The 21,648-nt window shown below is 37.4% G+C and overlaps 1 protein-coding gene across 8 annotated transcripts in view; it reads left to right on the top strand.

Annotated features, from left to right (window-relative positions):
• PIEZO2 (piezo type mechanosensitive ion channel component 2) overlaps positions 1–21,648 on the top strand; it is a 503,501-nt gene that overhangs the window by 387,363 nt on the left and 94,490 nt on the right. For 6 of the 8 annotated variants that reach the window (XM_077492436.1, XM_077492435.1, XM_077492439.1 and 3 more), the window contains 9 exons: positions 2,235–2,267; positions 2,575–2,816; positions 5,576–5,736; positions 6,577–6,753; positions 7,435–7,563; positions 7,834–8,034; positions 12,544–12,748; positions 12,843–12,944; positions 17,829–17,994. In XM_077492436.1, the coding sequence (XP_077348562.1) occupies positions 2,235–2,267; positions 2,575–2,816; positions 5,576–5,736; positions 6,577–6,753; positions 7,435–7,563; positions 7,834–8,034; positions 12,544–12,748; positions 12,843–12,944; positions 17,829–17,994 (1,416 nt within the window). The remainder of the gene's footprint in view (positions 1–2,234; positions 2,268–2,574; positions 2,817–5,575; positions 5,737–6,576; positions 6,754–7,434; positions 7,564–7,833; positions 8,035–12,543; positions 12,749–12,842; positions 12,945–17,828; positions 17,995–21,648) is intronic. The other 2 variants (XM_077492437.1, XM_077492440.1) reach the window with 1 other exon arrangement.

Below are 21,648 nucleotides of genomic sequence, written 5' to 3' on the forward strand. Positions count from 1 at the left end.
GTACTGGAATGAAGAAAGACACTGTACAAATGTATTAATACTGTACCTATTACTAGTACTGAATTATTCTCTTGCATGGAAAATTATATGAAGCATTGTAAACTGATGTAGTTTAATCCTAATAATATTTAATATTTTTGAAAATTACAGTTCATATAGATTCATTATTCTATATGATCAAAACACTATATTACCAAAAGTATTGGGACACCTGCCTTTACACGCACAGGAACTTTAATGTCATCCCAGTCTTAGTCCATAGGGTTCAATGTTGAGTTGGCCCACCCTTTGCAGCTGTAATGGCTTCAACACTTCTGGGAAGGCTTTCCACAAGGTTTAGGAGTGTGTCTTTGGGAATGTTTGACCATTCTTCCAGAAGCACATTTATGAGGTTAGGCACTGATGTGGATGAGAAGATGTGGCTCACAGTCTCCACTCTAATTCATTCCAAAGGTGTTCTATTGGGTTGAGGTCATGACTTTGTGCAGGCTAGTCAAGTTCCTACACCCCAAGTTCGCTCATCCATTTCTTTATGGGCCTTGCTTTGTGCACTGGTGTGCAGTCATGTTGGAACAGGAAACGGCCATCCTCAAACTGTTGACACAAAGTTAGGAGCATGAAATTGTCCAAAATGTCTTGGAATGCTGATGCCTGAAGAGTTCCCTTCACTAAAACTAAGGGGCCAGCCCAACCCCTGAAAAACATCCCCACACTACAATCCCCCCTCCACCAAAGGATTTGGACCAGTGCACAAAGCAAGGTCCATAAAAACATGGACGATCGAGTTTGGGGTGGAGGAATTTGACTGGCCTGCACAGAGTCCCGATCTCAACCCAATCTAACCCCTTTCGGATGAATTAGAGCAGAGACTGCGAGCCAAGCCGTCTTGTTCACATCAGTGCCCGACCTCACAAATGTGCTTCTGGAAGAATGGTCAAACATTCCCATAGAAACACTGCTAAACCTTGTGAACAGCCTTCCCTGAAGAGTTGAAGCTGTTATAGCTGCAAAAGGTGGGCCAACGCAATACTGAACCCCAGGGACAAAGACAGGGATGCCATTAAGGTTCATGTGCATCTAAAGGCAGGCGTCCCCACACTTTTGGTAATATATTGTATATGCATATATAAATGGATTAAAATATGCATGCAGTGTTATCAGGGACGGATTTACACCTCTTTCTCCCCCAGGCCAGGCAATTTTGTGCCCCCCCCCCCCAACAACTGCTTTGGGTAATGCCCCTTCCCACCCTACATGGAAACATGGAAACATGTACTGCTCCATATAAACATGAAGAAATTATACACAAAGTAAATTTGACATTTCTTAACTAGATTGAAAAATAGAGTAATAAACGCAAATGTCTTCAGAGAGACACAATCCTTGTCACACTGACACAACCAGGAGCATGTCCACAGAGATGCTATGGGGTTGATTGACTAAAACTGGAGTGTAAAATCTGGTGCAGCTCTGCATAGAAATCAGTCAGCTTCCACTTTGTTTGTCAAAGCTTTTGTTTGTCAAATTGAACAAACTGAAGTTATGAACTGATTGGCTACTATGCCCAACTGCCCCACATTATGCACGCTGCAGTTTTAGTAAATCAACACAGATGAGTGTCATATTAATACAACTAGGAATGTGTCCACATAAACACAGTTAGTACCCAGTAGTAAATAGTACCTAAATTACCCAGCAACATATCCGCAGAGACACAATCAGTATCATAGTGACACAACCAGGAACATGCTCACAGAGTCACAATTAGTACCATAATGACTTGAAACATGGAGAAAACTGGTACCATAACAACACAATCAGAAATATGTTTTGATCTACTTTCTTTAGTTTGGCTTTTGTTTAAATAAATATGTAGGATAAAGACATAGATTGAGGTTTGTCTGAAAGATTTTGTAAGCCTATAAAGTAACCAGCATTAATGTAACCTGGCCTTGCCTTTCGACTGTGGCACCCTAGACCATGGCTTATGTGGCCTGTTGAGAAATCCGACCCTGAGTGTTATACACTTTTGATATTCTTATTTTGACCAAACACAAAGAACTAGTACTATTTATTGACTGTAATATAAAAATGCATGCTTCAGTGTATTGCTCCAATGAAGAACCTTCCTTTAAAGCTGTAATGCTGCATGCCCTACACTTTATAAAACCATCACTTTACTTCTTCAACTCTCATATTCCTTTTCTCTTTCTGTTTTAATTACTCTTGAGCAGCATCAAGCAAAAAATCCCAATTCACCAAAATGAGTAAGTGCCATGAAGCCATGAAATGTTCTTTGTGATATGCAGACATTTCATGCTTCTACCTCTTAAACATTGACTATTTTCTCCCGTGGGGAAAATATCAAGTTTAAGTGTCCATACTACCTCAAGTCACTTGTGAAAAACATGCCCTCATGGGCCATAGTTTTCCTTGTTTTTCCATAACATATTTTGAATGCCGGCACCTATGCTGAAATAATTAAAGAATTTTTCTTGTTTTATTTTATTTGAATAACATTATTTTTCCATTTGTGTGTACGACAGACATCTGATTTATGTATTTACCCAACAGATTGGTACATCCAGAGGGAAGTTTGCCTGATATAACCATGATGAACTTAACTACAGAGTCTGAAATGCTAGACAAGGAAGAGAAACAGGTGGACATATACGCACAACAGAAAACACATGATCAGGATTCAGGGGATGAGTGGGAGAAAGAAGATAATAAAGTGGGAGGAGAAGGAGGAGGAGATACGGATGAGGAGGAGCCAGAGACAGAAGAATCTGAAGAAGAGGAGGAAACAACAACAGGTATACACCAGATTCTATGTTTCTGTCAATCAACTATGGATTTTACATTGGATTTTCTATATATATTATTAATAGAGAGTTTGTTTTGAAATGTTGTCTGTTTTATCTTCAATAATCCTTAAAGTTAATATAGACATTTGTATCATCAGGTGATATGAAATTTGATAGATAAATATTCCATTTCATACATGCAGGTATCACCCGGACATGCATTTTACTATCTGTGGTAAGGAAATGATGGCAGCCACACTTTGACTTGTGGTCTTACTGTACACGTTAATGTGCTACATGTCCATGTACAACCATACTGGACTCCTCTCTCTAACACATTCCACTCACAAGAATTTAAAGCTCAATGTTGTTTTGCTGTTGACTGCCAACTAAATACATTGTCAAACAGGGCAATTTAAAAATTATTTTAACCAAAGTTTTTTTTTGGGTCACATTAGTACACTTTCTTTCTTCTGTGACACAGTCTCAGCTGGTTGTTGGCTTTGGCCCACTATCAGTTGAAGGGACAGAGCCGTGCCAGGCTCTGGAAGGATCCTAACAATATTGCTGGAATTTCCCCACCACCTGACTTATAGCTGGTTCCACCGTTAAAGGGAATGGATGAGCTAGAGCCAGTTGCTCCCACCCCCTCCCCAGAATGACACACCAGTGAGCACTGGAGGAGCAGAGCAGAGAGCAGTGGGCAACAGTCACTGCTCTCTGCTAGGAGCAGAAAAAAAAAGAGCGATCAGCAGTTATATGATTGCTCAGTTCTTGTTCTTATTGCTGGTGTGGGACAGCTGCATCTTGACACTGATGCTACAGCATGGAGGTGTGTATTAAGGTTTTTTTTTATATTCCATACCTCTTCTTTAAAGGTGCTCATAAACCAGCATACTTTTGGTTTTGGTAAATGTGAAGGAACCTGTTGTTTGGTTCCCAAGTATGAATTCTGTATGGGGCATCAGGTATATACAGTTGTGCTCATAGCTTTACATACCCTGGCAGAATTTATGATTTCTTGGCCATTTTTCAGAGAATATGAATAATGACACAAAAACTTTTCTTTCACTCATGTTTAGTGTTTGGCGGAAGCCATTTATTATCAATCAACTGTGTTTACTCTTTTTAAATCACAATGACAGCAGAAATTACCCAAATGATCCTGATTAAAAGTTTACTTACCCCAGTTTTTAATACCGTGTATTACCCTCTTTAACATCAATGACAGCTTGAAGTTTTTTGTGGTATTTATGGATGAGGCTCTTTATATTCTCAGATGGTAAAGCTGCCCATTCCTCATGGCAAAAAGCCTCCAGTTCCTATATATTCTTGGGCGGTCTTGTATGAAATGCACATTTGAGATCTCCTCAGAGTGGTCCAATGATATTGAGGTCCGGAGACTGAGCCGCTCCAGAACCTTCACTTTATTCTGCTGTAGCCAATGACAGCGACTTGGCCTTGTGTTTTGGATCATTGCCATGTTGGAATGTCCAAGTACATCCCATGCGCAGCTTTTTGGCGGATGAATGCAAATCTTCCTCCAGTATTTTTTGATAACATACTGCATTCATCTTACCACTAATTTTGACCAAATTTCCTGTGCCTTTGTAGCTCACACATCCCCAAAACATCAGCGATCCACCTTCATACCTTTCATCAAAGGCCTTGTTGATTCCTCTCCGAATGTAGCATTCATGTGGCCAAAAAGCTCAATTTTGGTCTCATCACTTCAAATGACTTTGTGCCTGAAGGTTTGAGGCTAGTCTCTGTGCTATTTGGCGTATTATAAGTGGGATACTTTGTGGCATTTGCGTAGTAATGGCTTTCTTCTGGCGATTCGACCATGCAGCCCATCTTTTTTCAAGTACCTCCTTATTGTGCATCTTGAAACATCCACACCACATGTTTTCAGAGAGACCTGTATTTCACCTGAAGTTATTTGTGGGTTTTTCTTTACATCCCTAAAAATTTTCCTGGCAGTTGTGGCTGAAAGTTTAGTTGGTCTACCTGACCGTTTGGTTTCAACAGAACACCTCATTTTCCACTTCTTGATTAGAGTTTGAACACTGCTGATTGGCATTCTCAATTCCTTGGATATCTTTTTATATCCCTTTCCTGTTTTATACAGCTCCACTACCTTTTCCTTTGACAATTCCTTTTCTTTCCCCATGACTTAGAATCCAGAAATGTCAGTGCAGCACTGGATGAAAGATGCAAGGGTCGGTCAGGAGTCCAGAAACTCATTGACCTTTTATACACACACATCAATTACAAACAAACAAATCACAGGTGAGGATGGTTACCTTTAATAGCCATTCAAACCCCTTTGTGTCAACTTGAGTGCATGTTATCAGGCCAAAATCGCAAGGGTATGTAAACTTTTGGTCAGGGTCATTTGGGTAGTTTCTGTTGTAATTATAATTTAAAAAGAGTAAACACAGTTGATTGATAATAAATGGCTATAGTCAAACACTAATCATGAGTGAAAGAAACGTTTTTGTGTTATCATTCATATTCTCTGAAAAATGGCCAAGAAATCATAAACTTAAACTTATGAGCACAACTGTATATATTGGCAAATAATGTACATTGACAGATGCAGTGACACAAAGCACATTAATAGATGCACCTAGAATACTAGCTTACTAGTGTCTGACTATTCCGAATTTTGATTGGTTGATTGATCTACTTTCCTCTTATGTATAGGGTGATTGGTGGCAGGCTAGATCTACTACAGAGTGACAGTTTGTTCTCTTTTTTAACAGATTCCAGAAATAAATGGCACTTGGTTATCGACCGCTTAACAGTTCTTTTCCTAAAGTTTTTGGAATATTTCCATAAAATGCAAGTCTTTGCTTGGTGGGTCCTGGAACTTCACATAATAAAAATAGTTTCTTCGTACATCATATGGGTGACTGTAAGAGAGGTATGTCATTCTGTTTGATTAGCAAGTGTTAAAGCAAATTAAATACTTTTTGTGTATACTTTACATAACGGAGAAACATTGAAAGATAACGGCAGAAAAAAAGAACAAGTGGTTCAAGTCTGCCTCATTTTTTCTTTATGTTTTTCTTTTTTCCTTTTTTTTTTAGTCCTAAGCATGTTTGAATTCACTGTTCACTGACTCATTACCTCTGCATCAACTACTGCACTGAAATATATGTTCAATTAAATATTAAACAGCGGTGTCATTCAGAACAAACCCAATATAAACATTAAATACTTTCTTTCAACGCTCTAAGTCCTGCTATACAGTGGATATAAAAAGTCTACAAACCCCTGTTAAAATGTCAGGTTCCTGTGGTGTAAAAAAATGAGACAAAGATAAATCATTTTCAAACTTTTCCACCATTAATGTGACCTATAAACTGTACAACTCAGTACAACATTAAAGGTGGAAAAAATTCTGAAATTATTTATCTTTGTCTCATTTTTTTTACATCACAGAAGCTTGACATTTTAACAGGGGTGTGTAGACTTTTTATATCCTTTGTACGTGTGTCCCTGAATTCACAGTGCCTGCATTGGGGGACAAGCACACACACCCATGCAGTGTCATATTGGGAGCAGTAAATACGGCCCTGCATGGGTGTATGCTATAGCGAATAATGTATGTGTGTATCATTTGTTTAATGTTATTGTTAGCACATCTGCAAGTCTGCAGTTTGGTTTCTGTTATTTAAATATAAAATGAATAAATAAATGCATTTAAAAAAGACATGAACTGAATTCATAGCTCATTCTACAATTGTTTTTTTCATTTCAGGTTTCCCTTCTCAATTATGTATTTTTAACTGCTTGGGCCTTTGCCTTGCCCTATTCCCAGTTTCGGCCATTAGCATCCAGTGTTTGTACTGTTTGGACGTGTGTCATCATTGTATGTAAAATGTTGTATCAGCTTTCAACTATAGATCCAAGGACCTTCTCTAGCAACTGTGAAAAGGTGAGTTTTACTATATCTAAGTAAGTTAAAGTCTAAACTAGTTCTTTAATTGCAATAAAAATATTTAATCGGAATGCAGATTATACAGGTAAAAATGATTTACCAGTGTGACAAAAAGATATAATAAAATATGTTTTTGTAAGAAAGTATAAATGGCCAGATAAACTATACATGGTGCAGTGCTTTATTTACTTTTGCGTATAACTAAGTGCACAGTTCCTCTAATAAACAGAGGTGCCTCAGAGACCAATTATTAAGTGCATATTGAACATATTGCAAATCCTCTTAAACACAGAGATTTACTAAAGCCGGAACACTGAGAATCTGGTGTGGCTGTGCATGACAGCCAATCAGATTCTAATTTCAGCTTAGCTTTGGCAATAAAATCTGGAAATCTGTTTTTATGCAGAATTGCACCTGATTTTGCACTTTCCAGCTTTAGTGAATAACCCCCATTGTGTTGTTTATGTGGTGCATGCTAAGTTCCCATCACATGTCCACAAAAAAATTCCAGAAGAACCATAGTTTATATGGCCTAAATTGTGTAAAATATACTTTGGTCTTCTTTGACTCAGAAAGTAGATTTGAAAAACTCTGAATGTGTTAATACATTGACGAAACATTGTGGTTCATTATTTTAGTAAAATATAGTAAGCACATTAATTTACCTTTCTATTTTAGCCTTTAGAAAATCAGACAAATATTGATAACAAGACAGAACTTCAGCTCTCACTTCTGTACAGTGGTCCAATTGATCCATCCGGTTGGGTTGGATTAAAGAAGTCAAGTCCACTTCTTGTCTATTTACGGGTAATTATTATTTTCTATTTAAATATACTTGTATTTAGAGTATATCATAAGTATATCATAAATTCATAGTATATGTGATGTGCTTCTTACTGGAAAATATAATTTTTTTAGGTTGCACTTTAGGAATTTAATTTAACCACTTTTAGGTGAAAAACTATATATGCATAATGTATGGTGTAGCTTACTTCAATAGTATTAAATCCAGCCTTGGAAACATACATAAGAATGTAAATAACTGAATAAAATTATTCTTTATTTTTTTTTCTACAGAATAATTTACTGATGTTGTTTATATTGGCCTTTGAAGTAACTATATACAGACATCAAGAGTATTACAGGTGTCGAAACAAGCTGACAGCACCAGTCACAAAAACAATTTTTCATGATATAACAAGGCACCACCTGGATGATGGATTAATTAATTGTGCCAAGTATTTCATAAATTACTTTTTTTATAAGTTTGGGATGGAGGTAAGATTTAAAAAATGATTCGTAAAAATTCTAAACACATTTGCCCCTTTTCACTTTGTTTTACAGGGCATGGTCACTAAAAGGACCTAATTATTTTAAGCAAAGCTGAACTCCAATAAATATAAATTACAAATGAATGAAGCTCTGGATTCTTTAAATGCAAACAGTGTATGCACCTGAATTTGACTTAGTATCGGCTTCTTGGAATCCCTATACAGCAGCGCATATTTTGAGAAAAGTAGCAGAAGGAACCAGTCAGGTGTAGTGCATTGCTGATGCGCTCAGTTAACAAGACTTATGCTAACAGTGGGAAAAGCAAAATCAGAACTTTAAAATCAGAAATTTCTCTTTTTAAACTTTATTTATTTTTTTATTTATAAAATTCATTGAAAAAAAAAGACAAAAATAGGCATTTGGTGCAGTTGTGCATTTTTTTAACCAACTGCTTCCCTTCCTAGATATGGAAAACAAGAGTTTACGTGAGATACTATTTTTATAATTCAAGTAGTGAGTCATTTTTATTCTGTGCATTTTATAATGAAAATATTCTTTCAACAAACAGACCACTAAAAAATTATTTAAATGAACGTCGTTTTGTTATCTTTTTATTTACGTAGTTTTAAAGATATGTGCAGCGCTAAAAGTGAAAGATCTCTGTATGTCTACAGGACAATCAGATGTGTGCATCAATAAGAAACAGTGTACCATATAAAAATATGAATACTGTGAAGTTGTACATAAATGAATACACATTAAAGTAAATATGATGTGATAAAATGAAAAATATATCCAAAGAAGGAACAATTAAAAAAACAAAATCAAAAATAAGTCCACATAAGTGCAAAATAAGTGTTGAAGTGAATACAAAAATGGAGGGCAAGTCCTTATGGTATCAGCAAGAATCACATAGGGATCTACGGACCTACGGTTTTACACTATGTGGATCCTTTGTTTCTTTTCTGGTTTTACCATATGAGTATATAAGGAAGACTTGACCCATCCTTTGTTTGAGGCTACTAGCCCTGATTGGTTTTACTACACTGAGCAATCCAAGGGACGGGGGAATCACCTCCCATTCTGGCCAGGAGTAAGAGACGTGGATGTTCCATCTCACTGATGGAACTCATTAGACGTATGCCTTTCTGAGTCCATATGTTCCGGTAAGACCTTCTCAAAGTTGGTGGTGGTTGTTTCTCTTCACACCCGATCCCTATCTGATTCTTGCTGATACCATAAGGACTTACCCTCCTTTTTTGAATTCACTTCAACTCTTATTTGTTAATTGTTTCTTCTTTGGATGTATTTCTTTTATTTTATCACATCATATTTACGTTAAAGTTTTTTCATTTAGTATATATTCATGTACAACTTCATGGTATTCATATTATTATATGGTACACTGTTTCTTATTGATGCACACATCTGATTGTCCAATAGACATACAGAGATCTTTCACTTTTAGCGTTGCACATATCTTTAATTTAAAATTTTCTGTTCAATTTTGTCTCTTGCTGTGCAGGCTGCTTTACATATTTTGGGTTGTCAGCGTGGTAATCTTTTCTATTTTCTATTTTTTTGTTTACGTAGATAGGAACATGTCATATGTTGGTTATTTGTGCATCAGTTACAGCGCTGTGAAAAAGCATTTGCCACCCACATGATAATTTTTTTTTTTTTTGCATATTTCTCACACCTAAATGATTCAGATTATCAAACAAATTTTTATATGACACAACTATAACCCGAGTAAATTCAAAATGCAGTTTTTAAATGATGATTTCATTTATTAAGGGAAAAAAAGCTGCCCAAATCTGCCTGGCCTGATGTGAAAAAGTAATTGCCCCCTCTTTCTAAATTATAAATGGGCTGTGTTTACCCACAGGCCTGATTACTGCCAGATCTGTTGAGTCAAGAAATCACCTAAATAGAAGCTGTCTGACAAAGAGAAGCACGCTAAAGGATCTCAAATAGCAACAGGTTATGCCGCAATCGAAAGGAATTAGAAGAACAGATGATAAACAAAGTAATTAACGTGTATCAGTCTAGAAAGGGTTATAAAGCCATTTCTAAAGCTTTGGGACCCCAGCGAACCACAGTGAGAGATATTATCCACAAATGGGAACCTTCCCAGGAGTGGCCGGCCTACCAAAATTACTCCAAGAGCACAATGAGAACTAATACAGGAGGTCATAGAAAAAACCCTGTACATTTAAAGAACTGTAGGCCTCACTTGCCTCAGTTAAACCCTTTCATGCCTAAGCCTGTTTCTGACATTTGTTGCTTACAAGTTAAAATATGTTTTTTTTCACTGGAAAATTACTTAAAAACCCCAAATATTATATATTTTTTTTAAATAAAATGGTGATCCTTGCAATATTTTATGTCACATGGTATTTGTGCAGCGGTCTTTTAAACGCAATTTTATTGGAAAAAAGACACTTTCATGAAATAAAAAAAAAACTGTAAAGTTAGCCCAATTTTTGTTGTATATTGTAAAATATATGTTACGCTGAGTATATAGATACCTAACAGGTCATGCTTTGAAATTGCGCACACTCCTGGAATGGCAACAAACTACGGTACTTGAAAATCTCCATAGGCAACGATTTAAAAAATTTAACAAACGATTAAAAAAATTCCAGCTTAGAGTTACAGAGGAGGTCTTGCACTTGATTTATTGCCCTTACTCTACTGATCATGGTGTCCCTCACGTGTGTGGTTTGAACACCGTTTACATATGCAGGTGTGACTTACGTATACGTTCGCTTCTACGCACAAGCATGGAGGGATGGGCACTTTAAATGTATTTATTTTTTATTATTTACATGGTCTCTTTAAAAAAAATGTTCTGATAATTTTTATTTCTGTCACAAGTAATGTAAACATCCCTTGTGACAGTAATAGTCAGTGACAGGTACTCCTTATGGAGGGATCCGGGGTCTATAAGACCCCAAATCCCACCAGTGCACTTAAAACATTCAAATCGCCAAGTTTGGCTGTTTTGAATACTGATTTTTTTAAAATTTGGTGCCTTTAAGTCTTCAGTAAACCAGAAGACATAACTTTCAGGTTACTAGATCCGAGACCCAATCAAAGCCGATTTCGGCTTCATTTGAGTCTCTGGCCAGCCGGCTGGTCACTCGGACCTCCCCGTGGCGGGAGTGGGGGGATGTCCCCTCCTGCCCCTTTGGGATAATACCATAGCCGAGCAGTTTGTTTGTTTTTTACATTTGCCAAAAAACATATTGATTATCCCCAAGACTTTTGGGCAAATATTTTGTGGACTGATGAGACAAAAGTTGAGCTTTTTGAAAGGTGTGCATACAATTACATCTAGCATAAAACTAACACAGCATTTCACAAAAAGAATATCATACCAACAGTCAAACATGGTGGTGGTAGTGTGATGGTCTGGGGCTGCTTGCAGCTTCAGTATTCGGACAACTTACCATAATTGATGGAACCATGAATTTTGCATTCTACCAGAAAATCCTGAAGCAGAATGTCCATCCATCAGTGTGTGACCTCAAACGCACTTGGGTTATGCAGCAGGACAATAATCCGAAACACAACAGCAAGTCTACCTCTGAATGTCTAAAAAAAAAAAATAATTGTTTTGGAATGGCCTAGTCAAAGTCCAGACTTAAATCTGAATGAGATTCTTTGGCATGATCTTAAACAGACCATTCATGCTCAGAAACTCTCCAATGTAGCTGAATTGAAACAATTCTGCAAAGAAGAGTGGGCCAAAATTCCTCCAAAGCAATGTGAAAAACAAATTGCCAATTATCGCAAGCGCTTAATTGCAGTTGTTGTGTCCAAGGTTGGAACAACCAGTTATTAGGTTTATGGGGCAATTACTTTTTATAGCACTGTGCATAAAATAGGGCAAGTTATATGAATAAAAGAAAATAACAAAAATAAATATCAACTGCTTAATAAGTGCTCTACATTTAACCTGTAATACAGGAGTAAGACATGAGTGGATGCTGTGGGTAAAGCAAAAGCTCTTTTTTTTTTTAAATTACTGTATTGGGATTGATTTACTAAAGTGTTACAGACTGTTCATTTCACAGTGAATATTCACTAGGCACCTGGAACTAAACATTAGTAAATACGACAAAGTTGTGTTTGCTCCAATTAACTAATTATGCGCTAGAAAAAAACTTTTTTTAATGCTTTTTGCACATTATTTTGTATTTCAAATAGACACAGAATTACTTTGTTGACTATCGTTACCTTTCCAAAATGAGCATGCACTTTCTACGTAAACAGCCTTTGTGTGCATATATCTGGTGAGGCAAACTTTTTTGCTAAAAATCCAATAATCTCAGTTAAAAAAAGAGAGTATCATATTGAATCCAGTCTGGGAACAATGTCAAAGTAAGGCTTTAGTTTAACTAGCACAGCATTAAAACATATGGTGCCAAAAAAATCAAGTGACTGTAATAATGCTTTAAATTGTAATCTTAACTGCTTCAGACTATATTTTTTCTTTTCCCTTTGCAGACCTGCTTCCTACTGTCTGTTAATGTAATTGGCCAAAGGATGGATTTTTTTGCCATGGTCCATGCGCTTTGGCTATTTACCATACTGTATAAACGAAGGAGAAAAGCAATTGCTGAAATCTGGCACCGATATTGCTGTTTTCTTGCTTGTATTATTACACTACAGTATTTCTTATGTATTGGCATTCCTCCTGCTCCATGTAAAGGTAAAAGATCATCTTTCATCTTTTAAAGATTTTTGGTTTGCCAGCTTTGTCCAGATGTATGCTTTTCTTAATAACGCTTTCTCAACTTTTGCAGACTATCCTTGGAGACACTACGGAGCCAAATTTAACTCCAACATTATAAAATGGCTCTACTTTCCTGACTTTATTGTGAGACCAAACTCTTCATTTCTTGTCTGTAAGTATAGTTGCTTGAAAAAGAATGTATGCTAAAAGTTTAGACTCTAAATTAATAAAGGAAAATATGTGTGATTTCTCACTTACAGAGGAACCATGGGCAAAATAAAAAAAATGACATATATTCTGCAGCCTAACACTGGCATTCATTTAGATGTTTTTGTTTTTGTTTTTATTATTCCCCCATATCATTGCTTTTTATCTTTTGATCATGTCAGTAGATCTGGTATTGTTCATTTCTTTTAACGGGGGGGTAGTACTGTCCATTCTAGAGTAATAAAATATATGAATACTCATTTGCGCTACTAAATAATCGTGAAAATTTTTATAAATCAAATTAAATTGGTGGAAATGCTGCAAAACCTAAAAAGTGTTCACAACTACACATGTAACGATATATATATATAATGTACAGTGATCTTGCGCATAACCTTCAATATCACACCATAATAAGTGAACCATAAATGAAGAATGAAAAATTAATTAAATATAGTAGATAAAGTCTATTGATGTAGTCCATCCAGTGTTCCAAATCCAAATAATGAAGATAGTAAAAGAAAGTCTATTAGTGGTTCTCAGAAGAACAAAAACTCTGTGACCAACACCTCTGTGCTTCCAGGAGTCTCACCTCATGAAACATAAGCCTTGGACACCTATCCAATAGGGATCAATAAGCTCCCCTTCCGGGATCACAGCTGCAGCTCTTCAAAAAAGGATTCCGTCCCACTTGTAAAATATTCTGTCCCACATGTAAAGTAGAGTAAAATCATGCAGATAACTTTCTAACCCTGTGGACAGGATGGTCTTTTTCGATAGGCATGAGTTTTTAGAAGGACCATAAGTAAAATACAAACCAATTAAAGTGACTGGCTAGCAAAAACCTTTTTTTACATTTTAGATTAGAGTAGAGAAGAGTTAAAACCCCCTTCCAGTAAAATTTTTGCTGTTTATGTACCATTGGGGAAAATTCTCTTCACTTTCTGTCCCAGAGATAGGAAGTTAGATGAAATCTCCCAAAAATGTGGGGAATCACTTTTTCACTTTCTATTAGGGACAGTAATGGAAACAAAAAGTAGTATGGGACTTTGATTGTATGTTCTGGGTTGTAATAGACACAAACAATGAAAATATATAACAATATACCAGTTTTATTGAATATCACAAAGATTAACCGGTTGGTTTTAAAAACATATTTGCAAATTGAGCATCCAAATAGATATCTATATTGGCCTTGGGATCCGGGTTGATTAGCCATTGCGTTTTATGGGAGAACCTGCTTCAGTTGGAAGAATTTGCATTCCATAGAAAAGAGCAAGTGTTCATACCCAAGATGAGTTGTATTGCTGCAAATGGTGTTTTTCAATAGGCTATGGCTAGGTAAGTGGATGACAGGTGTCCTATCCTAGCACCTGGGATTGCACACCTAGCATGTTATGTGTTTGTAATGGCGGCCACGGGCTTAGCAGGCTATCTATTATCGGCACTACATATGCTCTCCTTGCAGCAAAGCAAAGCAAAATGACACCCAGGAAAAAAATTACATGTCTATCTCCATGCTTATGCATTTCAACCCCGCCTGGGCCTTAATCATAGCCACTCAATAATAAACCTGGCAGAACCTGGTATAACATGGTGAACCCATATATAACGAACTCCTATTTTAAAGTTTCATTGTTCAAATTGCAGGATCAAAGTTAAGTCAGCAGAGAAAATAGCCTCTGCTTAGCTTTCCAGCTGTGCAGGGTGCCGATCTCTGCTGTCTTTATGATCTGCTCTTGATTAAACAAACATATTATACATCCAAAACACTCCTGGGAGTGTAAGGTTCCCAGTCATCAGCTGGACTCTGTGGCTCCTTTCTCTAACCCAGTGATTTAATGAACTGACATTTGAACTTTACTGATGATATTCAAAAAATAGTCAAAACATATTTATGTAAGCCTGAAATCTTGCTATAATACAGCAAAGTTTTATATTATATTATTAGAATATAATTTCCCAGGACACGATTGCTCAGAATTCATATGCTGACCAAAATTACATAATACACACTATATTTCATAACAAGGACTCTTCTGAAAATCAAAGCAAAGCCTCATGTTGACCTAATGTGGTGACATCTTGTGAGCATTCAAGTAATGTCATATGAGGGCACAATAGATAGGCCATGTCTAATTATCTGGTCTCTGGTGCTTCTTGGAAAAAATAGCTTAATTGTCTTCATCGAGTGAAGCAAGATAACATGACATAAGAAATGGCATAGACTTGATTACTACGTTCGAAGAAATGTGGTTTGAAGAAACAAAACAGCTAATGTCTCATGAGTCAATATCCTTACCCCCTGGCCATGTGAATACCATGGAAAGCAGATCTCTTTGTATTTAATTATTATGAATTGCTGAATGGCTTGGAAAACATCCTTGGGTCACCACTGTTAAATATTTCATAAATCTATTAGAACGCCAGTCAGTTTTGGGAAGCATGCAGCTGCAAACTACTACTACTACTACTACTAATAATAGTAATAATACAATTTTTGTTCTGTTGAAGTTAACATAATTGTGTGAATATTTAGTAGTAGTTAGTCAGTTTCAACTGGACATGTTCTGTATGTTGAAGACATTTTGCTACTTATCCAAGTAGTTGCCAGGGTTCCAATGTGTGTAAGAAACATGGGAACTGAGGAAGCTACTTGGATGAGTTACCAACACAAAATGATAGTTAATATAGTTTTTTTTAAGCAGTATACATTAATCAACCATAACATTATGATCACTGACAAGTAAAGTGAATAATATTTATTATCTCCTTACAATGGCACCTAAAAGTTGGTGGGATATATCCGTCAGCTAGTGAACATGTTGATCCAGAACTTCATGTGTTGAAAGCAGAAATGGGCAAGCATAAGAATTTGAGCAACTTTGATCAGGACCTAATTGTAATGGCTAGGCAACTGGGTCAGAGCAACTCCATTATTGCAGCTCTTGTGGGATGTTCCTGGCCTGCAGTGGTCAGGACCTACCAAAAGTTTACCAAGGAAGGAAAACTGGTGACCTGAACACAGGGTCATGAGTTACCAAGGCTCATTGATGCACATGGAGAGCGAAGGCAGGCCCATGTGGTCTGATCTAGTAGAAGAGCTACTGTACCTCAAATTGATGGAAAAAAGTTAATGCTGGTTCCAATAGAAAGGTGACAGAACACATAGTGCATCACAGTTTGTTGCATGTAGTTGCAAATCGGTTGGGGTGCCCACAACCATGAGCACCTATAATATGCATGTGAGCACCAGAACTGGACCACGGAGCAATCGAAGAAGGTGGTCTGGTCTGGTGAATCATGTTTTCTTTTACAAGATATGGGGATGGCTGGGTATGTGTTCATTGTCTACCTGGGGAAGAGCTGGCACCAGAATTCAGTATTCATAGAAGGCAAGCCTGCAAAGGTGATGCTTTGGACAATGTTCTGCTGGGAAACCTTGGGTCCTGCTATTCAACTGGATGTTACTTTGACATGTTCCACCTACCTAAACATTGTTGCTGACTTAGTACACCCCTTCATGGAAGTAGTATTCTGTGAAGGCAGTGGCCTCTTTCAGCAGAATCATGTGCCTTGCCACAATGCAAAAATGGTTTAAGGTTTGAGGAATAGTTTGAAGAACACAACGAGTTTGGGGTGTTGAATTGCCCTCCAAAATCTCCAAATCTCAATCCAGTTGAGCATCTGTGGAATGTGCTGGAAAAAAAGGTCTGATCCATGGAGGCCCCACCTCAAAACTTACAGGACTTAAAGAAACCACTACTGATGGCTTGGTGCCAGATACCACAACATACCTTCAGAGTTTTAATGGAATCCATGCCTTTATGACAATGTTTCTCAACTCCAGTCCTCAATGCACCCCGACAGGTCATATTTTCAGCCTCACCATTATTTTGCACAGGTGATTTGATCAGTTTCACTGCCTTAGTAATTACAGTGTCAATCAGACACTTTCCCCAATCAGAGGGAAATCCTGAAAACATGACCTGTTGGGGCGCCTTGAGGACTGGAGTTGAGAAACACTGCTTTATGATATGGTAGCTGCCTTAGTTTTCATATTTTTCCTTAATTTTAACCTAGTGATCCTTCTAGTCAGTCTGTTATTTTTCAACTTATGTTAACAAACTAAGCTTTCCGGACAAAGTAGCAGTTAAAGGGATGAGTCAAACCATTTAACACTGACAGGGGTGCTTACAATTGTTGAATTTTATTTATTTGTGTAAATCTTTCATCCCCAATGGAATAAAAACGGTTGCTGTGGCTACCTATAAAGTGTTAGCAGGCGTTTAGCTTCAATTTGTTAGTCAGGTCTATTGAAGTCTATTTAAATCTGCTAGTCTAACCCTACCCTCCTCCCAGACTGACAATACTGCTGTCCAAGGGTGTCTGTTTTTTTTATTTCATCCAGAATGCAAACTGGATGGATCGCCAGGTTAAATAAAGGGAAAACAGAAAAGAAAAGTAATACAACTACCATATATAATGATTGGTGAGCTGCAATATATGACATATTAATACTGCTTTCATTTTGCAGCAGGGTTGCTTCGAAATAGATGATAAAAATGAGGTGTAAGAGACCCATTATTACCAAATATGGCTTCAGTAATTTGAGTAAAGTAAAGCAAGTAAAGTCAGGACTGATGTGGGCACTTGTTTTTTGTTAGTGTTAAATGTACTAAAACCATTGAATCCATATTTTTTTAACAGGAAAGTTTAGCATTTTTAGAAGGCAAGGTAAGCAATGACAGCCTGCGTTTTTGCTCTTTATGGGTTTTATTTTTAATTCTAATTTTCATGAACACTATCCTTAATCTGATTCGTTACAATCTTTTCTCTTGTTTTCTAGATGATTTTATGCTGTTGCTTTGTGCATCTCTTCAGCGGCAAGTGTTTGAAGATGAAAATAAGGCAGCAGTTCGAATTATGGCAGGGGACAATGTGGAAATCTGCATGAATCTTGATGCTGCATCCTTTAGCCAACATAATCCTGTTCCTGATTTCCTTCACTGCAGGTACTATGATTTACATCCTGGTTCTTTGTTGGCATATGGGCAGTGAAATGCAGCTCTCTGTTTGACAGATTCACAAAGTTATTTGGATTTGTAAGATTTTAAGTTGGAATTTTATCCTACAGCTAAACATTGCTCCTTAATACACGTTGCAAGGTTTGCTTAACCCCCCTGGCGGTATTCCCGAGTCTGGCTCGGGGTGGAAGTTTTACACCAAAAGCTGTAAACCCCGAGCCAGACTCAGGATCGCATCGCTGCATGCAGGAGGAGGTTTACTTACCTTCTCCCCTGGATCCAGCAATGTCCCCCCACTGTACGAGAGGCTCGTCCTCCGCTCGATTCATCACGGACCCGATCTCCGTTCCCTGCGAGCGTTGCGACGCACGGAGATGGAGAACGGCGCCAAATTCAAAAAGTGAAACACACAGTATACATACAGTATAATGTAATCTTACAGATTACATTGCTGTATGTAATAATTTCACATCCCCTTTGTCCCTAGTGGTCTGCCCAGTGTCCTGCATGCAGTTTTATGTTATAAAAACTGTTCTTTCTGCCTGAAAACTGGAGATTGTCCATAGCAACCAAAACTGTCCCTTTACATCAAAAATGGTTTTAAACCAGCTAGAAAACAGCGATAATAAATTGGAATCACTCGCAGAATTGAGCGATAGCGATTTGTGGGGAGTTCCGTCATCAAATATTGAAAAGTAATGACAGTGACAATTCTGCAACTGAGCAAATTTCAGTGTTTTTGATTTGATTACATTATTGAATAATTTTTATTATTGTTATATTATTATTTGGTATAATTATTTATAGTTATTTATTATATTATAATTTATGATTTAATTTTTCAAACTTTATCATACCCGGTGTTGCCTTATGAGTTTATGTGAAATCTTCATTAATATCTGTAAAATATTGTAATTAGAAATAGATCTCATTTGGCTGGCATCTATGAAAGCCAGGTAAAATGCCTCCCCCCAGGTGCTTGTTAAGAGCAGACAATGCGGGGCCGAGACTTGTATATACCATATGGAGAGCCACTCCCATTGTTCTACACCTACTCACTTCAAAGGACCCCATGCTGGGGTAGACAATGAGGAGAGTCCAACCATAATCATTGCTTAAGTTCCTGGGGAAATCCAATTAAATCTCCTGTTTAAGAATAGTCACAAGGATTTGCATGAAAGGGGGCCGACTTATGTAGTAAGCCCTCCAATCATGATCCAAGCTAAGGCAGCCTATGGGGAATCAGCATGAAGGCATATACTCAGAGCCAAGGGGAGGTAACAGGTCTCTTTTTGGGAACCCGGTCATCAGAGTGGGACGTTTGTAAGGATGGGTAATTATGGTTAAAGGTGTTGCTTGTAACTAAATATGCTTGTATGCTTGTGACTAAATATACTGTCTTAGAGAATATACTTTGTATTCCTGCATGTAAATATTATATTTCAACCTAATATTTTCTTCCTTGATGTAAGACCATAGATAGAGATTTGTGTGTTAGCTAGACTTTTAACTACTTTTAATAAATGTTATTATATTTAAAGCTTTTCCTCCTCGTCTTTAGAATTCTCATATAACCCATATCATATTTTGTGATTAATAAATCAGAAGTATAGATTTTAAAGGTTAACACCGGGATACTGCTAGACTTTGGTTTGGACAGATTTAAGTGAGTTATTCCTAAGAATTACAGGACTACAATATAAAACGCCAAATTTTCATGCAAAATAATTGTACCGCTTTTAGCACCTAAAATCTGAAATAATCATACCGCCAGGGAGGTTAAGTATACTTATGTACAGTAGAGCAGTTTGCTTGCACGGTATAAGTTAATAATAGTAAAGACAGTAAAAGAGACGCCCAAAAAAATATTGTCAAAGATACCCCTTTGTTATTCAACACATAAAAAATGCTATTTTCAAGTCCAATGGGAATGCTGATACAGTGACTATTCTGAGCAGCAAGTTTGTTTAGATACAAATGATTTTTAGGTTGTAAAGCACATCACCAGGATTTGTAAATCCTTAGCTACACATCCTGATAAATGTTTTCTTAAACTAACAGAGCACAGAAACGTATGGTAATCCAATTGGCTGAGAATTGAACATAGGTTTGTTCAAATGGCAATTGTGTAAAAACATGATAAATAACGTGAGGCTTTTATGTTCAACGTTTGAATAATTATGCATTAGGAGAAGTTACAATAGATAACCCCAAGATATTAAAGTCAGGTGAAAAGTTGATTAACCACTTCAGCCTCGGAAGATTTGGCTGCTGAATGACCGGGCCATTTTTTGCAATTCGGCACTGCGTCGATTTAACTGACAATTGCGTGGTCATGCGACGTTGTACCCAAACAAAATTGACGTCCTTTTTTTCCTACAAATAGAGCTTACTTTTGGTGGTATTTGATCACCCCTGTGGTTTTTATTTTTTGCGCTATAAACAAAAAAACCAGTGACAATTTTGAAAAAAAAAGCAATATTTTTTACTTTTTGCTATAATAAATATCCCCCAAAAATATATAAAAATACAATTTTTTTCCTCAGTTTAGGCTGATACCCTGTTTCCCCTAAAATAAGACCTAGCATGATTGTCGGTGATGGTTGCAATATAAGCCCCACCCCCTAAATAAGCCCTAGTTTAAGTCCTTGTCGGTCTTATTTTCAGGGTAAGGCTTATTTTCAGGGAAACAGGGTAGGGCTTATTTGGGGGGTAGGGCTTATATTGCAGCCAACATCGACAATCACGCTAGGTCTTATTTTAGGGGAAACAGGGTATGTATTCTTCTACATATTTAAAAAAAAAATGCAATACGCGTATATTGATTGGTTTGCGCAAAAGTTATATCTTCTACAAAATAGGGTAATAGTTTTATGGCATTTTTATTATTATTATTTTTATTTTATTACTAATGGCGACGGGCTGCGATTTTTATCATGACTGCGACATTATGGTAGACACATCGGACACTTTTGACACTATTTTGGGACCATTGTCATTTATAGAGTGATCAGTGTTATAAAAATGCACTGATTACTGTGTAAATGACACTGGCAGGGAAGGGGTTAACGGCAAGGGGCGATGAAGGGGTTAAGTGCATTCTAGGGAGTGATGCTAACTATGGGGGGAGGGGCTACCTTGGATATGACAGCGATCACTGCTCCCGATCAGAGGGAGCAGTAGATCTCTGTCATTACACAAGGCAGAACAGGGAAATGCCTTGGTTACATAGGCACTTCCCTGTTCTACCTCTCCACATTGCAATCATGGGCCGCCAGAGAACATTGAGTTTCTGAGACCCGCAAGCACGATCCCACTGCGTGCAGCACGTGCGCGCCTGAGATGCGGAAAACTTAGAGGGACGTACCTGTACGCCCATTTGCCTGCCTGTGCCATTCTGCTGACGTACGTCTGTGTGTGGCGGTCGGCAAGCAGTTAAAGAGTGTCTAAACATAGGATTCCAGCTTACCAGTCCTTAAGTGTTGTGGCGGTGTTGGTTTACATTTTTTAGGCTTTTTTTATTTGGTGATCCTCCCAGCAACATTTTCTGTACAGGTGTGAAGGAGCAGTGTTGTCACACTAGCCTGCTGGGTCTTGATTGGAACTGTTGAACATTCCCCCTCTCCTCATCTCTGTAACACA

The sequence above is a fragment of the Lithobates pipiens genome, unplaced genomic scaffold, assembly GCF_037356315.1.
Source record: "Lithobates pipiens isolate NorthernLeopardFrog02 unplaced genomic scaffold, aLitPip1_a1.2 Scaffold_19, whole genome shotgun sequence".
Lineage (NCBI taxonomy): Eukaryota > Metazoa > Chordata > Amphibia > Anura > Ranidae > Lithobates > Lithobates pipiens.